Genomic DNA, 24,536 nt, shown 5'->3' with positions numbered 1-24,536 from the left:
GAGGCGGCTTCGGGAGGCGTTCATTCGGCAGTGGATGGGCCACGGCTGATGATGAATCTGATGGTTTACTCGGGAAAACTTGACTGAGGTTTTTTGCTTTCTGGGCGTGCATTTGCTAATAAGTGGATCGCTAATTACTCTACTGGCAGACTAATGCCCCGGGTCTGTCTTGCGAAATGAGACTCCATCCAGATCTGTTGAATTTTCACCTGGTTAAACAAAATAAACGTTTAAACTATGAATGCATGTTTTATTTCAGTCTTATCTCTCAGAATGTGTGGGATTTCTCTGCCGAGTCCAGCTGAACTCCCACAAGCAATAAAACATTAAGCGAGGAATTTGCCAAACATTCCGAGGTGGACTGAAAAAGTTTGCAGACTCTATGAATCTTGTACAGGTATTTAGAATAACACAGGGTGTCCTTAAAGGTATCATCCTCATTAGCCATGGTCAGTCCTCTGCCGGCTGTAGGCCCACCTACTCTGCGTCAGTCATCGGGATCGTTTGACCATACTTCACCACGCTGGTTAGTGTCGGTTGGTGAAGGGCAAAGACCAGAACCTTTTCCAATGTAATTCACCACTGATGTTAGCCGTGGCACTGGAATCAAACTCGGGTGCCCGAGTTCATAGCACAGTGCACAACTCGCCGTTCCATCGCTCTGCCTTATAATGATGAGCAAACTCCAAATTTGCACAAACATTTTAAATATCATGCATTGCAAAGTGTTTTAAATTCATGCCTAACCTTTCCCCCATTAACGCAGGAACTAAGATAACCCTAGGCAATGTACAGTCTTGTATCTAGACTGTTGGGGTAGAGTCCTCAGTGATGATCAGGCGACGTAATCATCCAACCAGCTCTAACACACAAACAGTCCAATGCTCGTCTGAGCATGGGGCACTTTGACATTTTCCCCGTTGCTGAGATGCCATTGAACTCAGTTGCTCGACCAATACAAGTTGAATTGTGTTGCATTAATCAGCGGTGGCCGAAAGCTGACTTTGAGCCCAGGATCTCAGCCGTGTCAGCCCAGTGTCTCTGACAACACAGCGGCCTCTAAGCCACTCCGTGGCCGAGTTAGAACAACGGGGCTCGTCCTGCAAAGGAGATAATTAACAAGAGAAAAGGTTGGCCTCGCACTCGGGCAGGTGGCAATGCTGGGTTTCCGATGGTGAACCATAGGTGATGGAAACGGCCTCACCGCTGTGCGTTAAGAGTTACTTTGACACCAAATAGACAGGAACGTTTTTGTTGTTGTGCTTGCACCATCCTTCAAGCAACCGCACCGACTCACCTTGTGAGCGGATGCCGGCATATCCGAGTGCCTCCGCTTCGTGCTGTCTTCACCGGTCCACGACGTGCCGTTGGGAACCTCCATCGACTGACTCCGCCACTCCAGTTTCTTCACCACCTTCTGGGCGAACGGCAGGATTTTCAAGCCGTCCACCTCGTCCGCAGCTCCGGCGTCGCCCGCAACGTCGCCGCCGACATCGACACCAGCGCCATCGCTGCAGCCAGAGCCACCGCCCCAGCCAGCGCCACCACCGCAGCCACCGGCAACACCGCCAAAGCCACCGCCAAAGCCAGCACCACCGCCACCACCGACCGCGCCACTCCCCGCGTCACTCACCGTCACGGCTCTCGCTTCGTCCGGGAGGTTGGGGGAGGGAGTCCGGAACGACGGGGGGGTGTAATATGCATCCTCCTCTGCCTCGTTCGACTCCGTGCTACCCATCACGGAGAGAGCCTGCATCCGCATGTTCAGCGAGTCGAGGTCGACCATCTCGAAGTCGATCTCGTCGCCCTCGTCATCCTCATCGTCCGAGGAAAACGAGGCCTTGGGCGTCATCTCCCCGCCGCCGCTTCTGCCGCCGCCCGTGGCGCCCTCCGAACCCTCCGCGTCGTACGTGCGGTCGCCGCCCGGTGTCGTCCCCGAGCAGCTTTGGAAGGAGTCGCCTTCTCCTGCTCCTGCTCCCTCCGCTGCTCCCTGACCGTGTGCTCCGGGCGCGAGGGCGACGGTCGCGCTGCACTCGCCGGTTAAATTCTCCTCCTTGGTTTTGCGACAGCGCCTGGGGCTCGGTGTGGGTGTCACGACTATCAGCGGCTCCGTGCGGTAATAACTCAACGGGCAGCTCGCAGATGAGGGGTCGTAGGCCTCCGATGGACCGGCGGAATCGGTACACGTCCAGCCAATTGGGAGCAGCGGCGGCGGATGATGCTGCTGCTCCGGTGATGTTTCAACATCGCACAGCAGCTCCTGCTGCTGCTGTTGCTGGGACTTTAAAATGGACGCTATGAATATATCCGCGGCGGTGGTATTTCCCATCCGCTCGGGCGAGGGAGGTTGCCTCAGAACGTAGGAATTCCAAAAGCTCCCGTCGGGATTGGTCGCCTCCGCCTGCCCGAAGCTGTCGCTCGCGTCCACGAACATGAACGAGTCGTCCCAGGACGACGAGTCGTCGCAGGCGGCGGCCGCGTTCGCACGTGACGCGGCAAGGGTGGACCTGGGGGCTGGGACAGGCCTGACCATGGCAGGCGGCAGGCCCGAACAGGAAGGCTCGACTCTGCCGATGTCTCCGGCGCAAAGCTCCTCTTGTGGCCTTGAGAGTTCATCGCCCCGCTCTCTTGAAGGAGTCTCCTCCTGTTCGTGCGGTTTCGGCGTTGTCGTTTGTGAGCTGTACTCGTCTCCCGGGGTCGATGTTCTCGCCGTCTTTGACTGCGCACCGGGCGAGGGCGAGGACTGCTTTGCGCAGGATGGGGGGGGCGGCCGTGGGGGTCTTACCCTGGCGGGACTTCCTCCCCCCTTACTCGCTTCTGCCATGTTGCTGTTGTACGTTTGCTTTTTTCTTTTTACTGGCGTTTATTGAAATAGAGTGCGTAAAATTACATTCGGAGCATTTTTGCGCGTTTTCGCCACATTCAAGCTGCTGCCATCGTGGTAATATTCAAGCCTTTGCGATTTAGCAGCACCTGAGAAAGAAAGAAAGTGTGAATAATTACTGAGCCGTACGTTAATTTTTAAGTCTTTGCCAAGAAGCGCCGTAACGATTCCACTCGCTGCTATCGAAGTTGGATCACACGCTGGCCACATTCATCCCCTGCCGGGGCCGTGAAGGAGCACACCTGTAATCTAGCACTGTGGAGGCGACGCTCGGCGGATCGCATAAATGTTGTGAAACTCCCTACCCATGCGGGCTTCGAGGTGCTACATACCCTGGCTTTCAAGGAGAATGCGGTAAAGCAATGTGCGGACTAATATCATGTCCCTTCAGTATGGAATACAGCGCTGCCTCTCCCCACACACACACGTGGGTTTTAGCCAGGTGCTCCAATTTCACTCCACTAAATCAGAAAAAAAAACATCTCAATATACAGAGGACTGCAGAGCTTGGTCAATTGTTGCCGCCGGTTCACCACCTGGCTGCTGCCTTCCAGCTCTCGTCCGTGGTTCCTGAGAGAGTGAGGAGATGCAATTGGGATTAACAAAGCTGTATGTATATAGCCAACACATTTATATGAATAATTATGATTATTATTATTCCAATAAACCCCTGCTAACAGCAGAATAACGTCTCTATCAGGGCACTGGAAGAGGGTGATGACACCACAAAACGACTTCTGGTGTCTCCCTGATGAATTTCGTAGCAAGCCACCATGTGGCGGCGTTTTCGAGGGAGCTCTATGCCCTGAGCCTGTCACCTTATATAGGTCCCATCAGGGATGGACAAAAGCGAAAAGCGTGCAGCAACGATCGTGAGGATATCACGAAATTTAGAAAAAGCAGACGATACAATTATAGTGGATATTATATTGTACGATATATATCGCAGGATCGCTAAATTGTACAAAGATCCCCCGGAGCCTTTTGACAGGCTGTTGGGACCAGTGCTGTTAGCGAGCAGCACCTATGAAGGCCAGCACGACACACAAAGGGGGTGGGGGGTGGCCAGCACCACGCCCGGCCCGTCTGTGTCTCCCCAGTGCTGATGTTTTTACACACCACACCAGGTACTAATTTTAAGGCTGAATCGACCTGGCGATACAAAGACACACACACACATTCATCATCATCATCATGGTCAATCCAACTGCCGGATGAATGGCTTCCAAAGCCACCGCCGCCACCACCACTCACGATAATAACAATAATAATCCACCTCGCACCTGCACACGGGCTGATTTAATCACTCCATCTCCTTGGTGAACTTGTCTGGGGACGCGTTCCACATTTCACACGCGAAACCACGCAGAAAATGCCAAGTTCCCCCTTTTCACGTCATACTGTGTGGGGCGAGCGTTGTTTGCCAGCCATGTATCGTCATAAACACAAACCTTTGCTCCGGGCTATGCAGTACCGTAGATAGCGGACGGTGTAAATGGTTAATCGCACTGGACTCGCAATGCGGAGGGGTCAACTGGTTCGATCTCCCGCCGAGGGCAGTTGAAACAAGGGAAAAGTTTCTTAGATCCCCTGCCACCCTTTAAGCTGCCTCTATCCACCAGCAATGTAGATTGGGACACCGCAGTTAGTCGACTGGCAGGTGATATGTGGTGGGGTAAAGTGTGGGAGTAGCTACACCAGCCAATCGACGAACGGTGGCGTGTTGATTGGGATTAATTGTGGGGGTCTACCCACCATGGGCGTCGTGGTGGCGAGATGTTAACTCCCTCGCCTAGCATGCAGGATGTCGTGGGTTCGATCCCGGTCCTGACAACCTGTTGTATATTTGGAGTTTGCATCTTCTCCTCGTGGTCGTGTGGATTTTTCTCCGGGTCCTCCGGTTTTTCCCCTCCACATTTAGAATCAACATCACCCGTTTTAGGGTATTTGGCTGCTATACATTTCCACGCGATGATGAGCCACTTCGTTGGGCTATCATTTGTGGCGAGGTCGCTTCTGAAAAAGAGCTACATAGCTCAGTGGGCCTTACCTGGTAAAAAAAATAGAAAATCTTTAGTTTTTAAATAGTTTAGTAACAATCTAGTTTACCCCATGGCACACCAAACACCACCTGCCAATCCGCTAAATATCGTGCGAATGGTCCCACACTTGACCCCAGCACCACGCTCCCACTGCTTGCTTACGAGACGGTCCCGGCTTGTGTGGAAGAGTAGGCCAAACACCCTCAAGGCGTCTGTCTCTCCCTCGAGTGGAGGGCCTCCCACCTCTGGATTGCGAGTGCAGCCCGCGCGTCATCTTGACAACCACAGAAAGAAACGAAATCGTTCCCTCCAACTACAATGTCGACCACAAATCATTGACCTGTCGTTTGTCAATACAGGTAGTCCTCGACTTACGATGGAGATGCGTTACGACGACCCCATCGTAAGTCGAAAATAGCGTAAGTCGAAAATAGCGTCGTAAGTCGAAAATATCGTAAGTCGAAAATATCGTAAGTCGGGAACTACCTGTATTTCCCACGCCAATTAATAACATCGCAACAGCGGACCGTCAATACGTTCACGATGCAAAACAACCGTTTGCGATATTTAAAAACAACAACAACTATACATTGTTACAGGGGACAGGCAAGCAGCACCTCCATCCCACCTCCTAACGCCAAGAGGTCTGCAACAAACAGCACGATTCAAGTTCTGTGGCTAAAACAAGTGACGTGGTGATGCCACTACTGCACCGGCAAAGTTGTTTGCAACAAGCAAAATTAACAGCAACAAACAGAAAACTCAACGCATTATGTCAATAACACTACGTTCGTCTCGAGAGAGAGAAATATAAGTGAAAAAATAGGCGATGTTTCGGGCAACGACCCTGCCTCAGCACACACGCAGACAGACACACAAATATTACAGTCGACAAAAGCGAGTTGGGTAGCGTGGCCGGAATAACACAAATCAACAACAACTCAACAAGTTACTTCAATAACAATGTCTTTAAAAGAATATATAAGAGCGACGTTTCGGTCAACGACCCTGCCTCACAGCACACTCAAATATAAGTCGGCAAAAGCGACTTGTGGGTTGGGTAGCGGTACCGGAAAAAAACAAATCAACAACTCAACAAGTTACTTCAATAACAATGCCTTTCAAATAATATATAAGAGCGACGTTTCGGGCAACGACCCCTAATTCAGAGTACATTCGTAACGAAACTAAACCCACCACACTGCTCCGGTGAGTTGGTAGGCCGAGATAGACGCTGCAGCGAACAAAAGCCTCCACCACCCACCCCGACTGTGTCTCCTCACTTATCAAACTATTCAAAACTATAAACGACGAAGGGGCATTGCCCGAAACGTCGCCTGGCACCGGGTCATCATCAGACGCACCCAGGATGATGATGATGATGTTGGTGGTGATTTTCGTGGGTTTTTGTTTGACTCGCCGTCGACTTTGGCGCACAGGAGTAAACAAAATACGACGTTTATTCGTTTTAAACACGTATATATCGATTTCAGGGGGAACCCCCCCCCCCCACCACAAATGTATTGATTTGTATCTATCGGAAGAAAAATAGAGTCCGAGGCCGCGTCTTATAATCCGGTGCGAGCGAGTGCCGTGATCAGATTTCGTCCACAACAACAACAAAGTTTTGGCGGTGCGATTCTTATAGTCAACAAAGTAAATACGATCTCAGTATCATCAACATCATTACTACACACATAAACTCTTTGTGTGCTATTGGTATAATAGTTGTTGTTGTTGCTGCTGCTGTTGTTGTTGTTGAACGTGGAGGGATTGTTTGAGGTGGTTGTTGTGGTGGTTGTTGTGGTGGTTGTTGCTGTGGTGGTAGTTGTTGTGGTGGTTATTGCTGTGGTGGTAGTTGTTGTGGTTGTTGTTGTTGTTGTGGTGGTGTCGTTACTGTACCGTCACACCCGGGTTGCTGCTTGGCAGGCGGTGTCCACCCACGACATCGACAACGCCGTCTTAAGTCTCTGCCCACCGGGTGAAGTATGGATCAACCCCTCCACCACCACTACCACCAACACACCACGCAACCACAACTCAAACTTTGATCATTAATTCACCCCCCCACACGCACGCCGCTTCGCGATTGCATCTTCACCACCACCACCGCCACCAACCACCAGCCACTCGCCACCAGCCACAACAACTTCCTGCTCTGGTCGCCAACAGCTTTGGGGTGCTCGAGACGCCCCCAGGGAGCCGCGCGGTTCGGGAGCGTCGATTACGTAACGGGAGAGGGACGCCGCGTTGTGCCCCCAGAGCGTTTTGCTTTAACGGAAAGAGTCGGGCGCCAATTTGGAGCGTGTGCGTTTGTGTGTTTTGCCGTTTGCGGTTGTTTGGGAGTTGGGGAAGCATCCAAATATAGGATAACAGAGCTTGGGAAATTGTTGGAGATTGAGTGTGTGTGTGTGTTTTGCAGAGTTGTCTCCCGATTGGTTGGGAGGCCCCCTCCCACCCCCCCAACTGATGGGTATTGGAAGTTGGGAAACCATCCAAATATAGGATAACAGAGCTTGGGAAATTGATTGGAGATTGAGTGAGTGTGTGTGTGTATTGCCGAGTTGTCTGCCGATTGGTTGGGAGGCCCCCTCCCCCCCCCCAACTGATGGGTATTGGAAGTTGGGAAACCATCCAAATATAGGATAACAGAGCTTGGGAAATTGTTGGAGATTGAGTGTGTGTGTGTGTTGCAGAGTTGTCTGCCGATTGGTTGGGAGGCCCCCTCTCGCACGCCCCCCCCCCCCAACTGATGGGTATTGGAAGTTGGGAAACCATCCAAATATAGGATCACAGAGCTTGGGTGATTGTTGGAGATTGAGTGAGTGTGTGACGCCTGCTGTATATTTGGAGTTTGCGTGTCGATCTCTTTCTCTCCGCGTGGTCGCGTAGATTTTCCTCGGGGTCCTCCAGTTTTTCCCTCCTGCATTTAGAGTCAACATCGCGCGTTTAAAGTATTTGGCTACTGCTACAATTTCCCAGGTGATGATAAGCCACTTCGTTGGGCTATCATTTGTGGCCAAGTCGCTTATATAGCTCAGTGAGGCTTACCTGGTAAACAAAAAAAAACATAGTTAACATTTACTTTCGTGTGTTTTCTCCAGGTACACTGCTTTTCTCCCACGTGTATAATCACTCAAACATATGGAGTTGGCCAAACATCCAAACACAGGACCGCGAAGCTTGGGCATTTGTTGGTAGCGCCGGTGTTGGATGCTTGTCTCTGGTTTCTAGCACCTCGTGCGTGCGTTACAAATTGTGCCGCGTTTTGAGATTCAAATCTGCATGAGACGAGACCCTATGAACATTAAAAGTGAATAAATATGAAAATGAGTTGCAGTACTGGGGGCAGAGCAGAGATCGCTACCACCCACGCTGGTGAACGCCTGTGTTCAAGAACTTTGGGGAGGGTTGGGATTGGTGGATCAAACCGAATCAGAATACTTTTTTACACTGGAGGAATCTGATGAGCTATAAAGCTCTTCCCCCCACACACATTTGTGAAACTCTCTCCCGACGAGTTGCCAACCTCCTGGCTTGCCAGGGCATGGCGCTAAAGCGGGCGGGTCCATGCCCCATCGATTTTCGCTGTCTGCAATAGCCGGGTAGAGCACATGGCTCACCGGTAGAGGGAGAGAGCGCAGCTCGCAATCGGAAGGTTTGAAGTGACTGCAGACCAAATGCAATGTGTCAAAAAACAATGAAACTAGGCATCAGAATGTTTTAAATCACGACGTTTCGGGCGCAACACGAGCTTGTGTTGCGCCCGAAACGTCGTGATTTAATTTATTTTAATTTCTACCTACGTGACTTTACCGAAAGAACCAAATAGTGTGGATCCCTGCAGTCACGAAAACTTCAAATCTAGATCAGAATGTTTATTTATACTCGAGGAATCCTATGAGCTATGAAGCTGTTCTTCATAGATAGGGGCAGGTCAGACCGTTACCACAACTATACAATACACGGTAGGAGTGTAAAGTATAATAACTTTAAAAAAATTCAATTAAACAGTTTTATTTTATTATTACCAGGCGAAGCCCACCGAGCTATTAGCTTCTTCACAAGCGACCTGTCCACAAACGAAAGCTCAACGAAGTGGTCTTATCATCGTGCGGAAGTTTCACATCAGCAAAATAATCTAAACGTGGAATGTTGGGCCAACTCTGGGCTGGTGGTGGCCCATCAGGTCCAACCAGGGCAGTCCATGGGGGGGTGTTGTGGGCCCCCCCCCCCCCCAAAGCACGTGGCCAGGGTTCCTCTCGCCCCGTTTCGCCGTGTACCCCCTAGGGACGACGGCTCTGGGTCCAACTTCATGCCACAAACGTTGGCCCGACGTTGCACGTTTGACTCGGGGGAGCATGCACAACGAATGGGGAACGAAACGTGGAGCGCGTTGACTGCGCTTCAAACTCTTCTCGGGTTCGCTGTCGGAGAGAAGTTCCCTTTAAAGTCGCCAGTTGCCTTTGAAGTCGTCCGAAATTAATTGCGGGGGGGGGGGGGGTAAAGGGGGTCCAATCGATATTTTTCGATGGGGCGACTTCACGAATTTGGAGATATTTTTTTTTATATATTTTGGCAACAACAACAAAAAACAATGTGTCTTCTTGGTTCTATCGGTAAAGTCACGTAGAAGGCAAATAATAAAATAATAAAAATAAAACATAATAAAATAATTCTCACGACGTTTCGGCCACAACGCAAGCAGCCGTCTTCAGGTGGTTCTTGCGTGACTTTACCGAAAGAACCAAGAAGATGAATCCCTGCAGTCACGAAAGCTTAAAATCGAAAAACAATGTGGTACGGCGAGCACAATACGTGGAGGCTGTTCGGTGACTATCTCTGTTCACCAATCTTGATTTGAAGCTTTCGTGACTGCAGGAATCCATACTCTTTGGTTCTTTCGGTAAAGCCACGTGGATAGAAATAAAATAAAATAAATCACGACGTTTCGGGCGCAACACAAGCGTCCGTCATCAGGTGGGAAAATGTGCCGCGTTTTGAGATTCAAATCTGCATGAGACGAGACCCTATGAACATTAAAAGTGAGTAAATATGAAAATGAGTTGCAGTACTGGGGCTAGAGCAGAGATCGCTACCACCCACGCCGGTGAACACATGTATTCCAGAACTTTGCTTTCCCACCTGATGATGGATGCTTGTGTTGCGGCCGAAACGTCGTGATTTATTTTCTTTTATTTCTACCGACGTGACTTTACCGAAAGAACCAAAGAGTATCTATCACCTTCTTGGTTCTTTCGGTAAAGTCACGTAGAAGGGAAATAATAAAAAATAAAACATTATAAAATACAATTCTCACGACGTTTCGGCCACAACGCAAACAGCCGTCCTCAGGTGAAGAACTGGTCTGTCGGACGCTGTCTTTCCGACAGACCTGTTCTTCACCTGAGGACGGCTGCTTGCGTTGTGGCCGAAACGCCGTGAGAATTGTACTTGATTGTTTTATTTTTTATTATTTTATTATTTACCTTCTACGTGACTTTACCGAAAGAACCAAGAATATGAATCCCTGCAGTCACGAAAGCTTTAAATCGAAAAAGTATCTGTCACCCTTAAAACAAATTCTTGCAAAAGATTGTGCGGAACCGTGGACGGCGTGGCGGGGTTGGAGAATTTCACACATCGCCGCAGCTAATTCGTGTTCCGCATGAGATGTTCACATTTGTAGTTTGCCCCGTGTGCGTTATAACTGTGGCAGGTTTCTGTCGTTGACGAACGTGTTGATGGTGGAAGGCTTCACTCGCGATTGTTGACGCATCGGCACGCTACGGGAACGGGAGTCGAGTGGACACTGTGTGTAGTGGTGGTGGACAATGTAGTAGTGGTGGTGGACAATGTAGTGATGGTGGACAATGTAGTGGTGGTGGACACTGTAGTGGTGGTGGTGGACAATGTAGTGGTGGTGGACACTGTAGTGGTGGTGGACACTATGGTGGTGGTGGTGGACAATGTAGTGGTGGTGGTGGTGGACACTGTAGTGGTGGTGTTGGATACTGTAGTGGTGGTGGACAATGTAGTGGTGGTGGTGGACAATGTAGTGGTGGTGGTGGACAATGTAGTGGTGGTGGTGGACACTGTGTGTAGTGGTGGTGGACAATGTAGTGGTGGTGGTGGACACTGTAGTGGTGGTGGACACTGTAGTGGTGGTGGACAATGTAGTGGTGGTGGTGGACAATGTAGTGGTGGTGGTGGACACTGTAGTGGTGGTGGTGGACACTGTGTGTAGTGGTGGTGGACAATGTAGTGGTGGTGGTGGACACTGTAGTGGTGGTGGTGGACAATGTAGTGGTGGTGGTGGACACTGTAGTGGTGGTGGTGGACAACGTAGTGGTGGGGGACACTGTAGTGGTGGTGGTGGACAATGTAGTGGTGGTGGTGGACAATGTAGTGGTGGTGGTGGACACTGTGGTGGTGGTGGTGGACAATGTAGTGGTGGTGGTGGACACTGTGTGTAGTGGTGGTGGACAATGTAGTGGTGGTGGACACTGTAGTGGTGGTGGTGGTGGACACTAGCGTGTAGTGGTGGTGGACACTGTAGTGGTGGTGGTGGACAATGTAGTGGTAGTAGTAGTGGTGGTGGATCTGTGTCAGTGCGCGTCTATTCGGGTCAATCCGGTTGCCGCCGCCTGCCAGAGAAAGTGGGTCAGTCGCCCAGGCTGGCGAGCCGCACGCCGGAGCCCACGGATTCTCAAAATCCACCTCCCCCCGCATCTCCCCCCCTCCTCCCCTTCGAGGAACGACTCCATCCTCGTTTTTGCCTGATCTTCATTCCCCATCGAATGAACGCACACACACACAACAACAACAATAACAACCGGCGACATCATCATCATCATTAGCAACAGCAGCAACGACAGCGAACGGTTCTCAGACGAAACGGGGGAGGTGCAAGTGATCAAGTGGAACAAGCCAAGCAAGTGACGGTCTGTGCGGATGCGCGCTTACGTAAGTGCGGTCTCGTCTGTGTGTCTGTCTGTCTGTCTGTGCGTGGGTGCTCGCTAACAGCACTTGCCCCAGCAGTCTGCTCAAAGGCTACACGGGGGATCTTTGTCTTTGTGTGTGCTCACTAGCAGCACTTGCCCCAGCAGTCTGTTCAAAGGCTACCCGGGACATCTTTGTCTTTCTGTGGGTGCTCGCTAACAGCACTTGCCCCAGCATTCTGTTCAAAGGCTACCCGGGGGATCTTTGTCTTTGTCTGTGGGTGCTCGCTAGCAGCACTTGCCCCAGCAGTCTGTTCAAAGGCTACCCGGGGGATCTTTGTCTTTGTCTTTCTGTGGGTGCTCGCTAACAGCACTTGCCCCAGCATTCTGTTCAAAGGCTACCCGGGGGATCTTTGTCTTTGTCTGTCTGTGGGTGCTCGCTAGCAGCACTTGCCCCAGCAGTCTGCACAAAGGCTACCCGGGGGATCTTTGTCTTTGTCTGTGGGTGCTCGCTAAGAGCACTTGCCCCAGCAGTCTGTTCAAAGGCTATACAGGGGATCTTTGTCTTTGTCTGTCTGTGGGTGCTCGCTAAGAGCACTTGCCCCAGCAGTCTGTTCAAAGGCTACCCGGGGGATCTTTGTCTTTGTCTGTCTGTGGGTGCTCGCTAATAGCACTTGCCCCAGCAGTCTGTTCAAAGGCTACACGGGGGATCTTTGTCTGTCTGTGGGTGCTCGCTAGCAGCACTTGCCCCAGCAGTCTGTTCAAAGGCTATACGGGGGATCTTTGTCTTTGTCTGGGTGCTCGCTAATAGCACTTGCCCCAGAAGTCTGTTCAAAGGCTATACGGGGCATCTTTGTCTGTCTGTGAGTGCTCGCCAACAGCACTTGCCCCATCAGTCTGTTCAAAGGCTACACGGGGGATCTTTGTCTTTGTCTGTGGGTGCTCGCTAGCAGCACTTGTCCCAGCAGTCTGTTCAAAGGCTACCCGGGACATCTTTGTCTTTGTCTTTCTGTGGGTGCTCGCTAACAGCACTTGCCCCAGTAGTCTGTTCAAAGGCTATACGGGGGATCTTTGTCTTTGCCTGTCTGGGTGCTCGCTAACAGCACTTGCCCCAGCAGTCTGTTCAAAGGCTACACGGGGGATCTTTGTCTTTGTCTGTATGTGGGTGCTCGCTAACAGCACTTGCCCCAGAATTCTGTTCAAAGGCTACACGGGGGATCTTTGCCTTTGTGTGTGGTCGGGAGCGGTGGCGCAGCGGTTAGCCCCACACACTCACGACCAATGACGAATCATATCAGAACCGGCCCTGGGGCCTCTCCCTAGGTCGACTCGGCCTCGAGCGAGTTACCCGGCGCACTGAAACGCCAGCGATGGGGAGACAAAGGCGGCCGGGTGTGGCGTTAGCCACCCGCCATGCCCTCGCGTTTGCCACCGCACAGACTTTCACATCGGCGCTATCCTGGGATTTTTGGTCGGGGGAGGGGGGCATCTTCGTCTTTGAGTGCGTTCCGAGCAGTAGCTATCCACTCACGTTCACCCACTGGGATGTTTGCACACAGCGTTGGTGTACACGGTGTTTTTTTCTGCAATATTTTGCCGTCTTTTCTTGGATTCTCTGTTTGCACTCAGTCACATATTCACTTTAAGATGTTTTTGTTCATGTTTTTTTGTTGCGGTTGCACCCGATTCAAGAGCCGAATGGCTCACAGGGCTATACCTAATACATGAACTTGAACTTGAACACCCACCACCCACCTCAACTCGGCAATAAGGGGCCATCCATTTAGTAGGTACGCAAAAATCTGTCAAAACCTGACCCCTACCCCACTCCCTGTACGCACGCGGACTTTTTACACACCCCCCCCCCCCCCGAATCCTATAGAACGGCCGATATTTAATCCACGCAGAAACGATCAAGGATTAATAACATTAACGTGTTTCAGCAAACAGATAGTCCACGGCTGGACGATCTAACTCATTTTGAAGGCCAATCTCGACTAATTATTATCGAGGCATCATACCCCCCCCCCACCCCCGTTTTCTATGCGTGCGTACATTGTCAGCAGACCCCCCATATGCAAGTGAACGCATTTGGGTTAACCCCCACTCCCCCCTCCGTGTGTACGTTCTAAATGGATGGCCCCATACACGATGTCTTTCTGTGTTCTTCGCGTGCGTACTTCGCGCCACGTTATCGACAACCCCCCCCCCCCACCAGACACACACCATAGGCTGAGCAGTTGTGGTTTTTATGTTGCCAGAACCTTCTACCCCAACCGACGACCCTCGCTAATTCTTTAACCTCTCTCATCGCCCACCTACGCTCCCAACCCACGCCCGCAGCTCCTTCAAACGCGCGCACTCTCTCTCCTCACTCTCTCTCCTCACTATCTCTCATCCTCTCTCTCTTTCTCTTCACTCACTCTCTCTCCTCACTCACTCTCTCTTCACTCTCTCTCTCTGTCAAGGCCCTCCAGCCTCTTGCTTGGCAACTCACCCGAGTCAACCGCTCACTCGCACACTTCGTCTGGCATGGGAAGCACCGGCTCAGGCCGGCGTTCTCTGCCAGCCGGTGGACGAGTGCGGCCAGGGTCTGGTGGACGTCGCCGCCAGGGTCATCATGAGCTTCAGGCTCATGGCCGTCAGGCGGCTGCTGTACGACCGGGAGGAGCTACCCTGGAAGTCGCCGGCCCTCGCCCTGCTGAGGAATGCAGGAGGTGCCTGGGGTACGGAAAGGAGCTCTTCCTGATGGACCTGAGCCTGATCGACTACACGAGGCTGCCAGGTTATCACCAGAGCCTCTTGGACGCGTGGCAGAGCTTCGAGTGGAGCAGAACGCGCGTGGCGCCCTACGACCTCGCGCAGTTCCTGAACGAGCCCTTGTTTTGCAACGGCTTCTTCCAGGGGATCAGAGGGGAGAGGACCCTGGCTCTACGCCTCACATCAGCAGGGCTGTGTACAGTCTTCAACCGCAATTGGAAGACCTCAGCTGAGATCGCTAACACCGCTAGGGGACTCCGCTCCACGCTCGCCGGGGAGAAGCTGCTGCGGGACGTCGCTCCGTGCCATGAAGGAGCTTCGCCTGAAGCTGGAGGCGCCGGGGGACGGTGGCAGCCCTCACCCCCCCTCCTCCTCCTCCTTCCCGGAGTTGTACGTCTCCTGCGCGCACCCCCCGGGGGCCACAGCGACTCCGGCAAGCTACTGAAGCTCCGAGGCTGCAGGAACGTGCCCCTGAAGAGCGCCTCAAGCAAGGCGCTCTACACGTGCTGTTTCAAGGCGCTCTACACGTGCTGTGTCAAGGCGCTCTACACGTGACTGCGTAAAGGCGCTGCATTGCCGGGACCTGGCCGACCTACCGGACACAAAAATGGAGAGACCATCTCTCTCACCCTCATTGCGGCCGCCCCCCAGTGGAAACAAATGTACAAGTCTCCCCCGTAGCCAAACGCTGCGGTGACCTCCAGTGGAGGTTGGCACACTGCACGTTGCCATCGGCCGTGCGGCTCAGCCGAATCTCGCCGGGGGTAACAGACTTCCTGCGATGCCAGGGAGGATCTGCCCCACCAGTACTTACGCTGCCAGCGGCTCCACCCAATGTTCCGCCTTTTGGGGGACATCTTCAGGAAACTGGGGGTGCCCTTCTACAACAGCAGCTTTGTATATGGGGTGGTGCCTTACCTGGCTAACGAGCGCCATTACCTCGCCAATTTCGCCTGTGCTCAGGCGAAGATGGCGGTGTACAGAACGAGGAAAAAGATGCTGGAGGGTGACACTGACGGCCGCTCTGTGCTGCTTCCAGTGTTCAGGGGCCTGCTCAAGGCGCGGCTCCGGCTGGAGCACGCATACCACACACATGTCGGTGATGTGCACGTCTTCTTCGAACGCTGGGGAGCCCGAAAAGCCCCTCTCTGTACCAGCGTGGACGGCACCCTCGTGTTCACCTTCTGAAGCGCTCGCTCGTCATCGTGGCGTGCGCGATGACCACCACCACCACCACGTGACTTTTCTTTTGTGTTGTGCGCGCTGCATTTAGCGCCACAACGCGTGGATTTATAGCGTTTGTCATTTGTTTGCTGGTGACTTTGTTTTTCGTATCAGAATCGCCTCCAGTGCTGTTGCTGCTGGCGGCAATAAAAGTTCTTTAAAAGTCAAATGTCTCTCTCTCCACTCTATCTCTCTTCTCACTCTCTCCTCTCTCTCATCCTCACATCGTTAATCTCCGCACGCTGCTGCGAGGGCAAATCCATGTTCGGCTGTCGTTGTTGTTGTCAGTCAATTTAGATGTTTTTTGGAGGGGTAAATGTGTTCAAATGTAGCAGTGGCAGAGAGACAGCGCTGTTGGAAGAACTAATAAAATTAACCCGTAAAAACTAAGTTTTTCACTATAAATCCTTTATATGCGTGGCGGCTAGAGTCCTCTCGTCCTCTGGCTTAAGATGGCTGCCACCTATGGGTCAGATGATTGCCTGCCACCATTAAGCAATTGGTAATTAAATATTTTAAAAAAAATCCTAAAAAGTGTTAAGTTATGGAAAAAAAATTTCACGAAAATAAATTGTCACGCACAACGGAGTCTGTGTGCAAAATGTCAGCTCGATTGGATCACGGGGAGTGGGTTAAAAAACGACCGAAAGATTTGCACGGTCGTAAGCGCACAAGCAAGCAAGCAAGTGAACTTAATATAAAGGATTTTAAAAAACCAGAGGCTGACGTTATGTAACCCAGGGAGCCACTCTTTTTTAAAGAGATCATCGTCAGCCACGATCGATCCACTGCTGGATGAAAGCCCCGCAAATTCGTCTCCACCTCTCTCACGGTCCCCGTTATGCGGCAACTCCCTGCGCGCGAGCTGGCTTCATTGCCCCATCTCCGCACTGGATGTCCTCTGCAGCGTGCCCTCTCTTTATTTTTGAATGCCACTGACTCATTCACTCGCTGACCAATCCGCCCACTCATTCATCCATCCATCCGCTAACTCACCCACTCACTGACTCACCCACCCACTCACTCTTCCATCAGTCCTACCATGGTTACCATTACGTGAAACTTTGCTTACTGATCCCTCGCTTCCATTTTGAGAGGACTTGGTCCACCAGACTGATCGTTTCATCTCATCCACGGTGTTCAACCACCACCATCCCGTGATAGTCAGCCGCCATGGGCAATCCACTGCTGGATGAAGGCCTTCCCAAACGAATGCCAGCACTCACGATCCAGCGATGCGTCGATCCATGTAGCATCTGCACACCAGCTGATTTCATCGCTCCATCTCCCCGACAAACGCCCTCTCAGACGCGTTTCATTCCTTGGCTGCCACTCCCCTCTCATCTCACTCCACTCCCCTCCACGCACTCTCCTACCTCTCCCCTCTCATCTCACTCCACTCCCCTCCACGCACTCTCCTACTTCTCCCCTCTCATCTCACTCTACTCCCCTCCACGCACTCTCCTACCTCTCCCCTCTCATCTCACTCCACTCCCCTCCACGCACTCTCCTACCTCTCCCCTCTCATCTCACTCCACTCCACACACTCTCCTACCTCTCCCCTCTCATCTCACTCCACTCCCCTCCACGCACTCTCCCACCGCTCATCTCCCACCTCTCCCCTCTCATCTCACTCCCCTCCACGCACTCTCCCACCTCTCATCTCCCACCTCTCCCCTCTCATCTCACTCCCCTCCACGCACTCTCCCACCTCTCCCCTCTCATCTCACTCCCCTCCACGCACTCTCCCACCTCTCATCTCCCACCTCTCCCCTCTCATCTCACTCCCCCCCACGCACTCTCCTACCTCTCCCCCCTCACCTCACTCCACTCCCCTCCACGCACTCTCCCACCTCTCCCCTCTCATCTCACTCCCCTCCACGCACTCTCCCACCTATCCTCTCTCGTCTCCACGTGAGCACGACATTGCAGAGTCGCACCTTCATCTTGGGAGGAGGAATCGTTGCAAATTCGCGAACAGAATCGCAATGAGCAAGAGCCACCTGTGCCCTCCCGTGTCACCGGCAACAAAGCAACCCGCGTTTATTTGTTTCGCCTCGTCGATAACCGCGTTTCCACGGACGCTCGCGAAACACCGATAAGTTATCGATGGCCACGAGTTGATTTTCTTTTAATTCGGCAAATGTGAGTCGACGCCTCGCGCTTATTTATTTATTCATTCGCCCCTGCCAGGGAAATGTGGGTTAAATAGAACGCTGACATAAAACTCCTGCTTACCCCCAACCCACTCTCCCCCCCCCCCCCCACACAAAAGAAAAATCTGGGTCAGGGCTAAGGCATTCACTCTGCTGCCGGTTGCGTCAGCGAGTCGGGTCAGACGCCCTAAGGGGGCTCGGGTAATCAATTAGCGATGAGTGGGTTTATTTTCAAGCCCCGTGCAACGTGAACACGACAGAGAACATCGCTTTTCTAGGGCCGCTCGTTGTTGTTGTTGTTTTCGTCAAACGTCCTTCATTCGGGTGCCACGGTGGCTAGGAGATGTTAACTACCTCGCCCGGTATACAGGAGATCGTGGGTTCGACCGCGATCATGACGATGCCTGCTGCTGTATATTTGGAGTTTGCGTGTCTCTCTCTCATCATCACGGTGGCTAGGAGATGTTAACTACCTCGCCTGGTATACAGGAGATCGTGGGTTCGACCGCGACCCTGACGATGCCTGCTGATGTATATTTGGAGTTTGCGTGTCTCTCTCTCTCATCATCACGGTGGCTAGGAGATGTTAACTACCTCGCCCGGTATACAGGAGATCGTGGGTTCGACCGCGACCCTGACGATGCCTGCTGCTGTATATTTGGAGTTTGCGTGTCTCTTTCTCTCATCATCACGGTGGCTAGGAGATGTTAACTACCTCGCCTGGTATACAGGAGATCGTGGGTTCGACCGCGATCCTGACGATGCCTGCTGCTGTATATTTGGAGTTTGCGTGTCTCTCTCTCTCATCATCACGGTGGCTAGGAGATGTTAACTACCTCGCCTGGTATACAGGAGATCGTGGGTTCGACCGCGATCCTGACGATGCCTGCTGCTGTATATTTGGAGTCTGCGTGTCTCTCTCTCTCATCATCACGGTGGCTATGAGATGTTAACTACCTCGCCCGGTATACAGGAGATCGTGGGTTCGACCGCGACCCTGACGATGCCTGCTGCTGTATATTTGGAGTTTGCGTGTCTCTCTCTCTCATCATCATCACGGTGGCTATGAGATGTTAACTACCTCGCCTGGTATACAGGAGATCGTGGGTTCGATCGCAACCCTGACGATGCCTGCTGATGTATATGTGGAGTCTGCGTGTCTCTCTCTCTCTCATCATCACGGTGGCTAGGAGATGTTGACTACCTCGCCCGGTATACAGGAGATCGTGGGTTCGACCGCGACCCTGACGATGCCTGCTGATGTATATTTGGAGTTTGCGTGTCTCTCTCTCTCATCATCACGGTGGCTAGGAGATGTTAACTACCTCGCCTGGTATACAGGAGATCGTGGGTTCGACCGCGATCCTGACGATGCCTGCTGCTGTATATTTGGAGTTTGCGTGTCTCTCTCTCTCATCATCACGGTGGCTAGGAGATGTTAACTACCTCGCCTGGTATACAGGAGATCGTGGGTTCGACCGCGATCCTGACGATGCCTGCTGCTGTATATTTGGAGTCTGCGTGTCTCTCTCTCTCATCATCATCACGGTGGCTATGAGATGTTAACTACCTCGCCCGGTATACAGGAGATCGTGGGTTCGACCGCGACCCTGACGATGCCTGCTGATGTATATTTGGAGTTTGCGTGTCTCTCTCTCTCATCATCACGGTGGCTAGGAGATGTTAACTACCTCGCCTGGTATACAGGAGATCGTGGGTTCGACCGCGATCCTGACGATGCCTGCTGCTGTATATTTGGAGTTTGCGTGTCTCTCTCTCTCATCATCACGGTGGCTAGGAGATGTTAACTACCTCGCCTGGTATACAGGAGATCGTGGGTTCGACCGCGATCCTGACGATGCCTGCTGCTGTATATTTGGAGTCTGCGTGTCTCTCTCTCTCATCATCATCACGGTGGCTATGAGATGTTAACTACCTCGCCTGGTATACAGGAGATCGTGGGTTCGATCGCAACCCTGACGATGCCTGCTGATGTATATGTGGAGTCTGCGTGTCTCTCTCTCTCTCATCATCACGGTGGCTAGGAGATGTTAACTACCTCGCCTGGTATACAGGAGGTCGTGGGTTCGACCGCGATCCTGACGATGCCTGCTGCTGTATATTTGGAGTCTGCGTGTCTCTCTCTCATCATCACGGTGGCTAGGAGATGTTGACTACCTCGCCTGGTATACAGGAGATCGTGGGTTCGACCGCGACCCTGACGATGCCTGCTGCTGTATATTTGGAGTCTGCGTGTATCTCTCTCTCTCATCATCACGGTGGCTAGGAGGTTAATTACCTCGCCTGGTATACAGGAGGTCGTGGGTTCGACCGTGACCCTGACGATGCCTGCTGCTGTATATTTGGAGTCTGCGTGTATCTCTCTCTCTCTCATCATCACGGTGGCTAGGAGATGTTAACTACCTTGCTTGGTATACAGGAGATCGTGGGTTCGACCGCGACCCTGACGATGCCTGCTGCTGTATATTTGGAGTCTGCGTGTCTCTCTCTCTCTCATCATCACGGTGGCTAGGAGATATTAACTACCTCGCCTGGTATACAGGAGGTCGTGGGTTCGACCGCGATCCTGACGATGCCTGCTGCTGTATAGTTGGAGTCTGCGTGTCTCTCTCTCTCATCATCACGGTGGCTAGGAGATGTTAACTACCTCGTCTGGTATATAGGAGATCGTGGGTTCGACCGCGACCCTGACGATGCCTGCTGCTGTATATTTGGAGTCTGCGTGTATCTCTCTCTCTCATCATCACGGTGGCTAGGATATGTTAACTACCTCGCCTGGTATACAGGAGGTCGTGGGTTCGACCGCGACCCTAACGATGCCTGCTGCTGTATATTTGGAGTCTGCGTGTCTCTCTCTCTCACTTTCTCCCCGTGGTAGCGTGGATTTTTCTCCAGATCCTCCGGTTTTTTCGCCTCCACATTTGCACATCGCTCGTTTCGAGCATGTGGCTGCTGTACACTTCCACGTGATAAGCCACTGTCGTTGAGCTGTCATTCGTGATAACCAGGTCGCTCTTGAAAACAAAGAGAGTCATATAGCTCAGTGGGCCCTACCTGGTTAAATAAAACAGTGTTTAATAGTTTTAGTTTAGTTGTATTCGGCCAGGGCAGGGATCGCCAACCAACATGACAAGAAGAGGCAAAAAAAATGTTTTTGTTCGAATTCGGTAAAAAAAAAAGACGACTCAACATTCCAAGGTGCTGCAGTGCCATTGCGTGGTGAACACGAGAGAGAGGCCGGTGGTGGTAGTGGTAGTGATGGTGGTGTTGGTGGTGGTGGTGGTAGTGGTGGTGGTGGTGGCGGTGGTGTTAGTGGTGGTAGTGGTGGTGGTGGTAGTGGTGGTAGTGGTGGCGGTGGTGGTGGTGGTGGTAGTGGCGGTGGCGGTAGCGGCGGCGGCGGCGGTGGTAGTGGTGGTGGTGGTAGTGGTGGTGGTAGTGGTGGTGGTGGCGGTGGTAGTGGTGGCGGTGGTAGAGGTGGTGGTAGTGTTGGTGGTGGTAGTGGTGGTGGAGGTGGTAGTGGTGGTGGTGGCAGTGGTAGTGGTGATGGTAGTGTTGGTGGTGGTAGTGGTGGTGGCGGTGGTAGTGTTGGTGGTGGCGGTGGTAGTGGTGGTGGTAGTGTTGGTGGTGGTAGTGGTGGTGGTAGTGGTGGTGGTGGTAGTGTTGGTGGTGGTAGTGGTGGTGGTGGCGGTGGTAGTGTTGGTGGTGGTAGTGGTAGTGTTGGTGGTAGTGGTGGTGGCGGTGGTATTGGTAGTGGTGGTGGTGGCAGTGGTGTTGGTGGTAGTGGTGGTGGTGGCAGTGGTAGTGGTGCTGGTAGTGATGGTGGTAGTGGTGGTGTTGGGTCCTTGGTAAGTAACGGTCACACGAAGCCAGTTCATGAACAGAGCCGCACGTTTGCTGACTCCCGTGTACTCGGGCTGAACGATTTGGGGAAAATATCTAATTGCGATTTTTCTGACAGATATTGCGACTGCGATTTGCGATTACATTTGTTAAAGTCAAGCTTCAGTTCAATATTCACTGTGTAATAGATTTAAAACATGTGATGTAGCATTACCACGTGATAGCATCAAAATATGAGCTGCTCTATATATTCGAATGCAAGGATGAGAACTTAAAAGATATGAATTGCTTCCAACATGTATTTATTTGAAACGTTTTAATTGAAATAGAACAATCAAACATAGAACGATTGTTAAGTTAAATAAAAATAAGTTATAATAATAATAATACAAAAATAAAACTATTCCAATAAGAAAGTAATAGGAAAAAAAATAAAAAATAAAAAAATCACGACGTTTCAGAGGCAACACAAGCTTCCGTCTTCAGGTGGAACCGTCACAGCACAATAGCTGTATCAAGTGGATGGGCATTCCAGCTATCGTGCTGTGACGGTTCCACCTGAAGACGGAAGCTTGTGTTGCCTGCGAAACGTCGTGATTTTTATTTTATTTACATTTTTAACCTACGTGACTTTACCGAAAAAACCCAAGAATATGAATCCTTGCAGACTTTTCAAATCGCAGCCTTTGCAATTTGCTAATCGCATTGTTTCAAATTGCGATTAATCGATTTGAAATCGATTCATCATTCAGCCCTATCGTGGACCAGAAGTTGCAGGCGAAGCACCGCTTGCTCGCTTTTGTGCAATTGGCCGGACGTTCGATGTTCGGTTGAGATTTTTAGGTTTGCAACCGCATCACGAAGATGCTACGAACCTCGCGGTGAGACATGAGGATGCGCGCGTGTGTGTTTTGGGGAGCGGTGGTGCAGCGGTTAGCGCTACGAACCTGGATGCTCGAGTTCGATTCCCCGGCCACGGCCAACACCGGTGACGATTATAATCGGAACCGGTCCTGGGCCTCCCCTCGGTCGACTCAGCCTCAAATGAGTACCTGGTGCGGTGTGTAAACATCGCCACTGGGGAGACAAAGGCGACCGGGCGTGGTGCTGGCCGCCCACCACCTCGTGTGCCGTGCCGGCCTTCATAGGTGCTCGCTAACAGCACTTGCCCCAACAGTCTGTTGAGGCATCACGGGAGATATTTGTCTCTCTCCAGATCCGTATAACTTTATTGACACCGAGCTTAAAGCCTCGGGTTTCTTGCTACATTTCTAAGTAGCTTGTTATCGAGGGAATACGGTACGCGTGCTTTTGTTTTCCTGGTCAAACGCACGTAGGGGGTCTTTTTTGCGTGGCAATCATCGATTTGCATTTGCTGATTGAGTCTTGGGAATTCGGCATTCTAGGCCCTGAACGATTTGGGGAAAATATCTAATTGCGATTTTTCCAACCAGATGTTGCGATTTGATTCGTGATTACATTTTTTTAAGTCAAGCTTCGGTTCAATATTCACTGTGTAATAGATTTAAAACATGTGATGGAGCATTGCCACATGATGCCATCAAAATATGAACTGCTCTATATATTCTAATGCAAGGATGAGAACTTGAAATACATGAATTGCTTCCAACATGTATTTATTTGAAAGCCAAATGTTTTTTTTTATTGAAATAGAACAATCAAACATAGAAGAATTGTTAAGTTAAATAAATAAAGTTATAATAATAATAAAAATCCGATACGACTTTTCAAATCGCAGCCTTTGCGATTGACTAATCGCATTGTTTCAAATTGCGATTTCGATTTGAAATCGATTAATCGTTCAGAAAGTCTTTCCACAGGACAACAATGGTGACGTCTCACAACGTGGTACTCGTTTTATCCACCCCCGCGGGGATGATGGGCTGGGGTTTCTCCTGACGGGGAATTGAACTGGTGAACTTCAGTTGAAGTCTATGGATAACGCTGGGTCGCTTCCTGGCTAAACAATTAATTATTGTAAGTGTACGTGTGTGTGTGTGTGAGTCTGTGGATCATGACGTGAAGGTCAGTCATATCTGTCAACCCTTTATCAGTGCCCTACCTTAGTACTGGCCAATTCAGACCTTATTGGTCACCCCGTGCCCCTTAAAAATCTCAACGTTCATCCTACAAAGTCCCATCACAAGGGGAGAAACACAAACACATATACACATTTTCTGCCCGTATTGAAACAACTGTGCGCCGTATGGACCTGAAAACGCAATATTCCTGTACAAGAACACGGAGCAAACCGTGTGGATTTACAGGTATGGACAGTGGATGCGCCCAGCGTAGATTGACGGGATTTGTGTACGTTAAATTTCGATTTAAAGCTTTCGTGACTGCAGGGATTCATCTTCTTGGTTCTTTCGGTGAAGTCACGTAGAAGGGAAGTAATAAAATAATAAAAAATAAAACATAATAAAATAATTCTGACGACGTTTCGGCCACAACGCAAGCACCTCACCTGAGGACGGCTGCTTGCGTTGTGGCCGAAACGTCGTGAGAATTATTTTATTATGTTTTATTTTTATTATTTTATTACTTCCCTTCTACGTGACTTTACGGAAAGAACCAAGAAGATGAATCCCTGCAGTCACGAAAGCTTTAAATCGAAATTTTATTATGTTTTATTTTTATTATTTTA

General features: G+C 51.1%; 1 protein-coding gene across 6 annotated transcripts in view; it reads right to left on the bottom strand.

The window, feature by feature from the left end:
* The window catches only part of LOC133343011 (phosphatidylinositol 4-phosphate 3-kinase C2 domain-containing subunit alpha-like), a 45,580-nt gene extending 38,387 nt beyond the window's left edge, over positions 1–7,193 (bottom strand). For 2 of the 6 annotated variants that reach the window (XM_061552473.1, XM_061552439.1), the window contains exons 1-2: positions 6,829–7,193; positions 1,298–2,973 (exon numbers count right to left, since the gene is read on the bottom strand). In XM_061552473.1, coding sequence (XP_061408457.1) covers positions 1,298–2,824 — 1,527 coding nt within the window. In that variant the 5' untranslated portion in view covers positions 2,825–2,973; positions 6,829–7,193. Of the gene's footprint in view, positions 1–1,297; positions 2,974–3,420; positions 3,455–5,088; positions 5,201–6,828 lie in introns of all 6 variants that reach the window. The other 4 variants (XM_061552455.1, XM_061552482.1, XM_061552447.1 and 1 more) reach the window with 4 other exon arrangements.
* Positions 7,194–24,536: the final 17,343 nt, after the last annotated feature.

The sequence above is a fragment of the Lethenteron reissneri genome, chromosome 2, assembly GCF_015708825.2.
Source record: "Lethenteron reissneri isolate LAM-NWPU_2019-01 chromosome 2, ASM1570882v1, whole genome shotgun sequence".
NCBI lineage: Eukaryota > Metazoa > Chordata > Hyperoartia > Petromyzontiformes > Petromyzontidae > Lethenteron > Lethenteron reissneri.
This window is presented reverse-complemented; position numbering and strand designations above follow the sequence as displayed.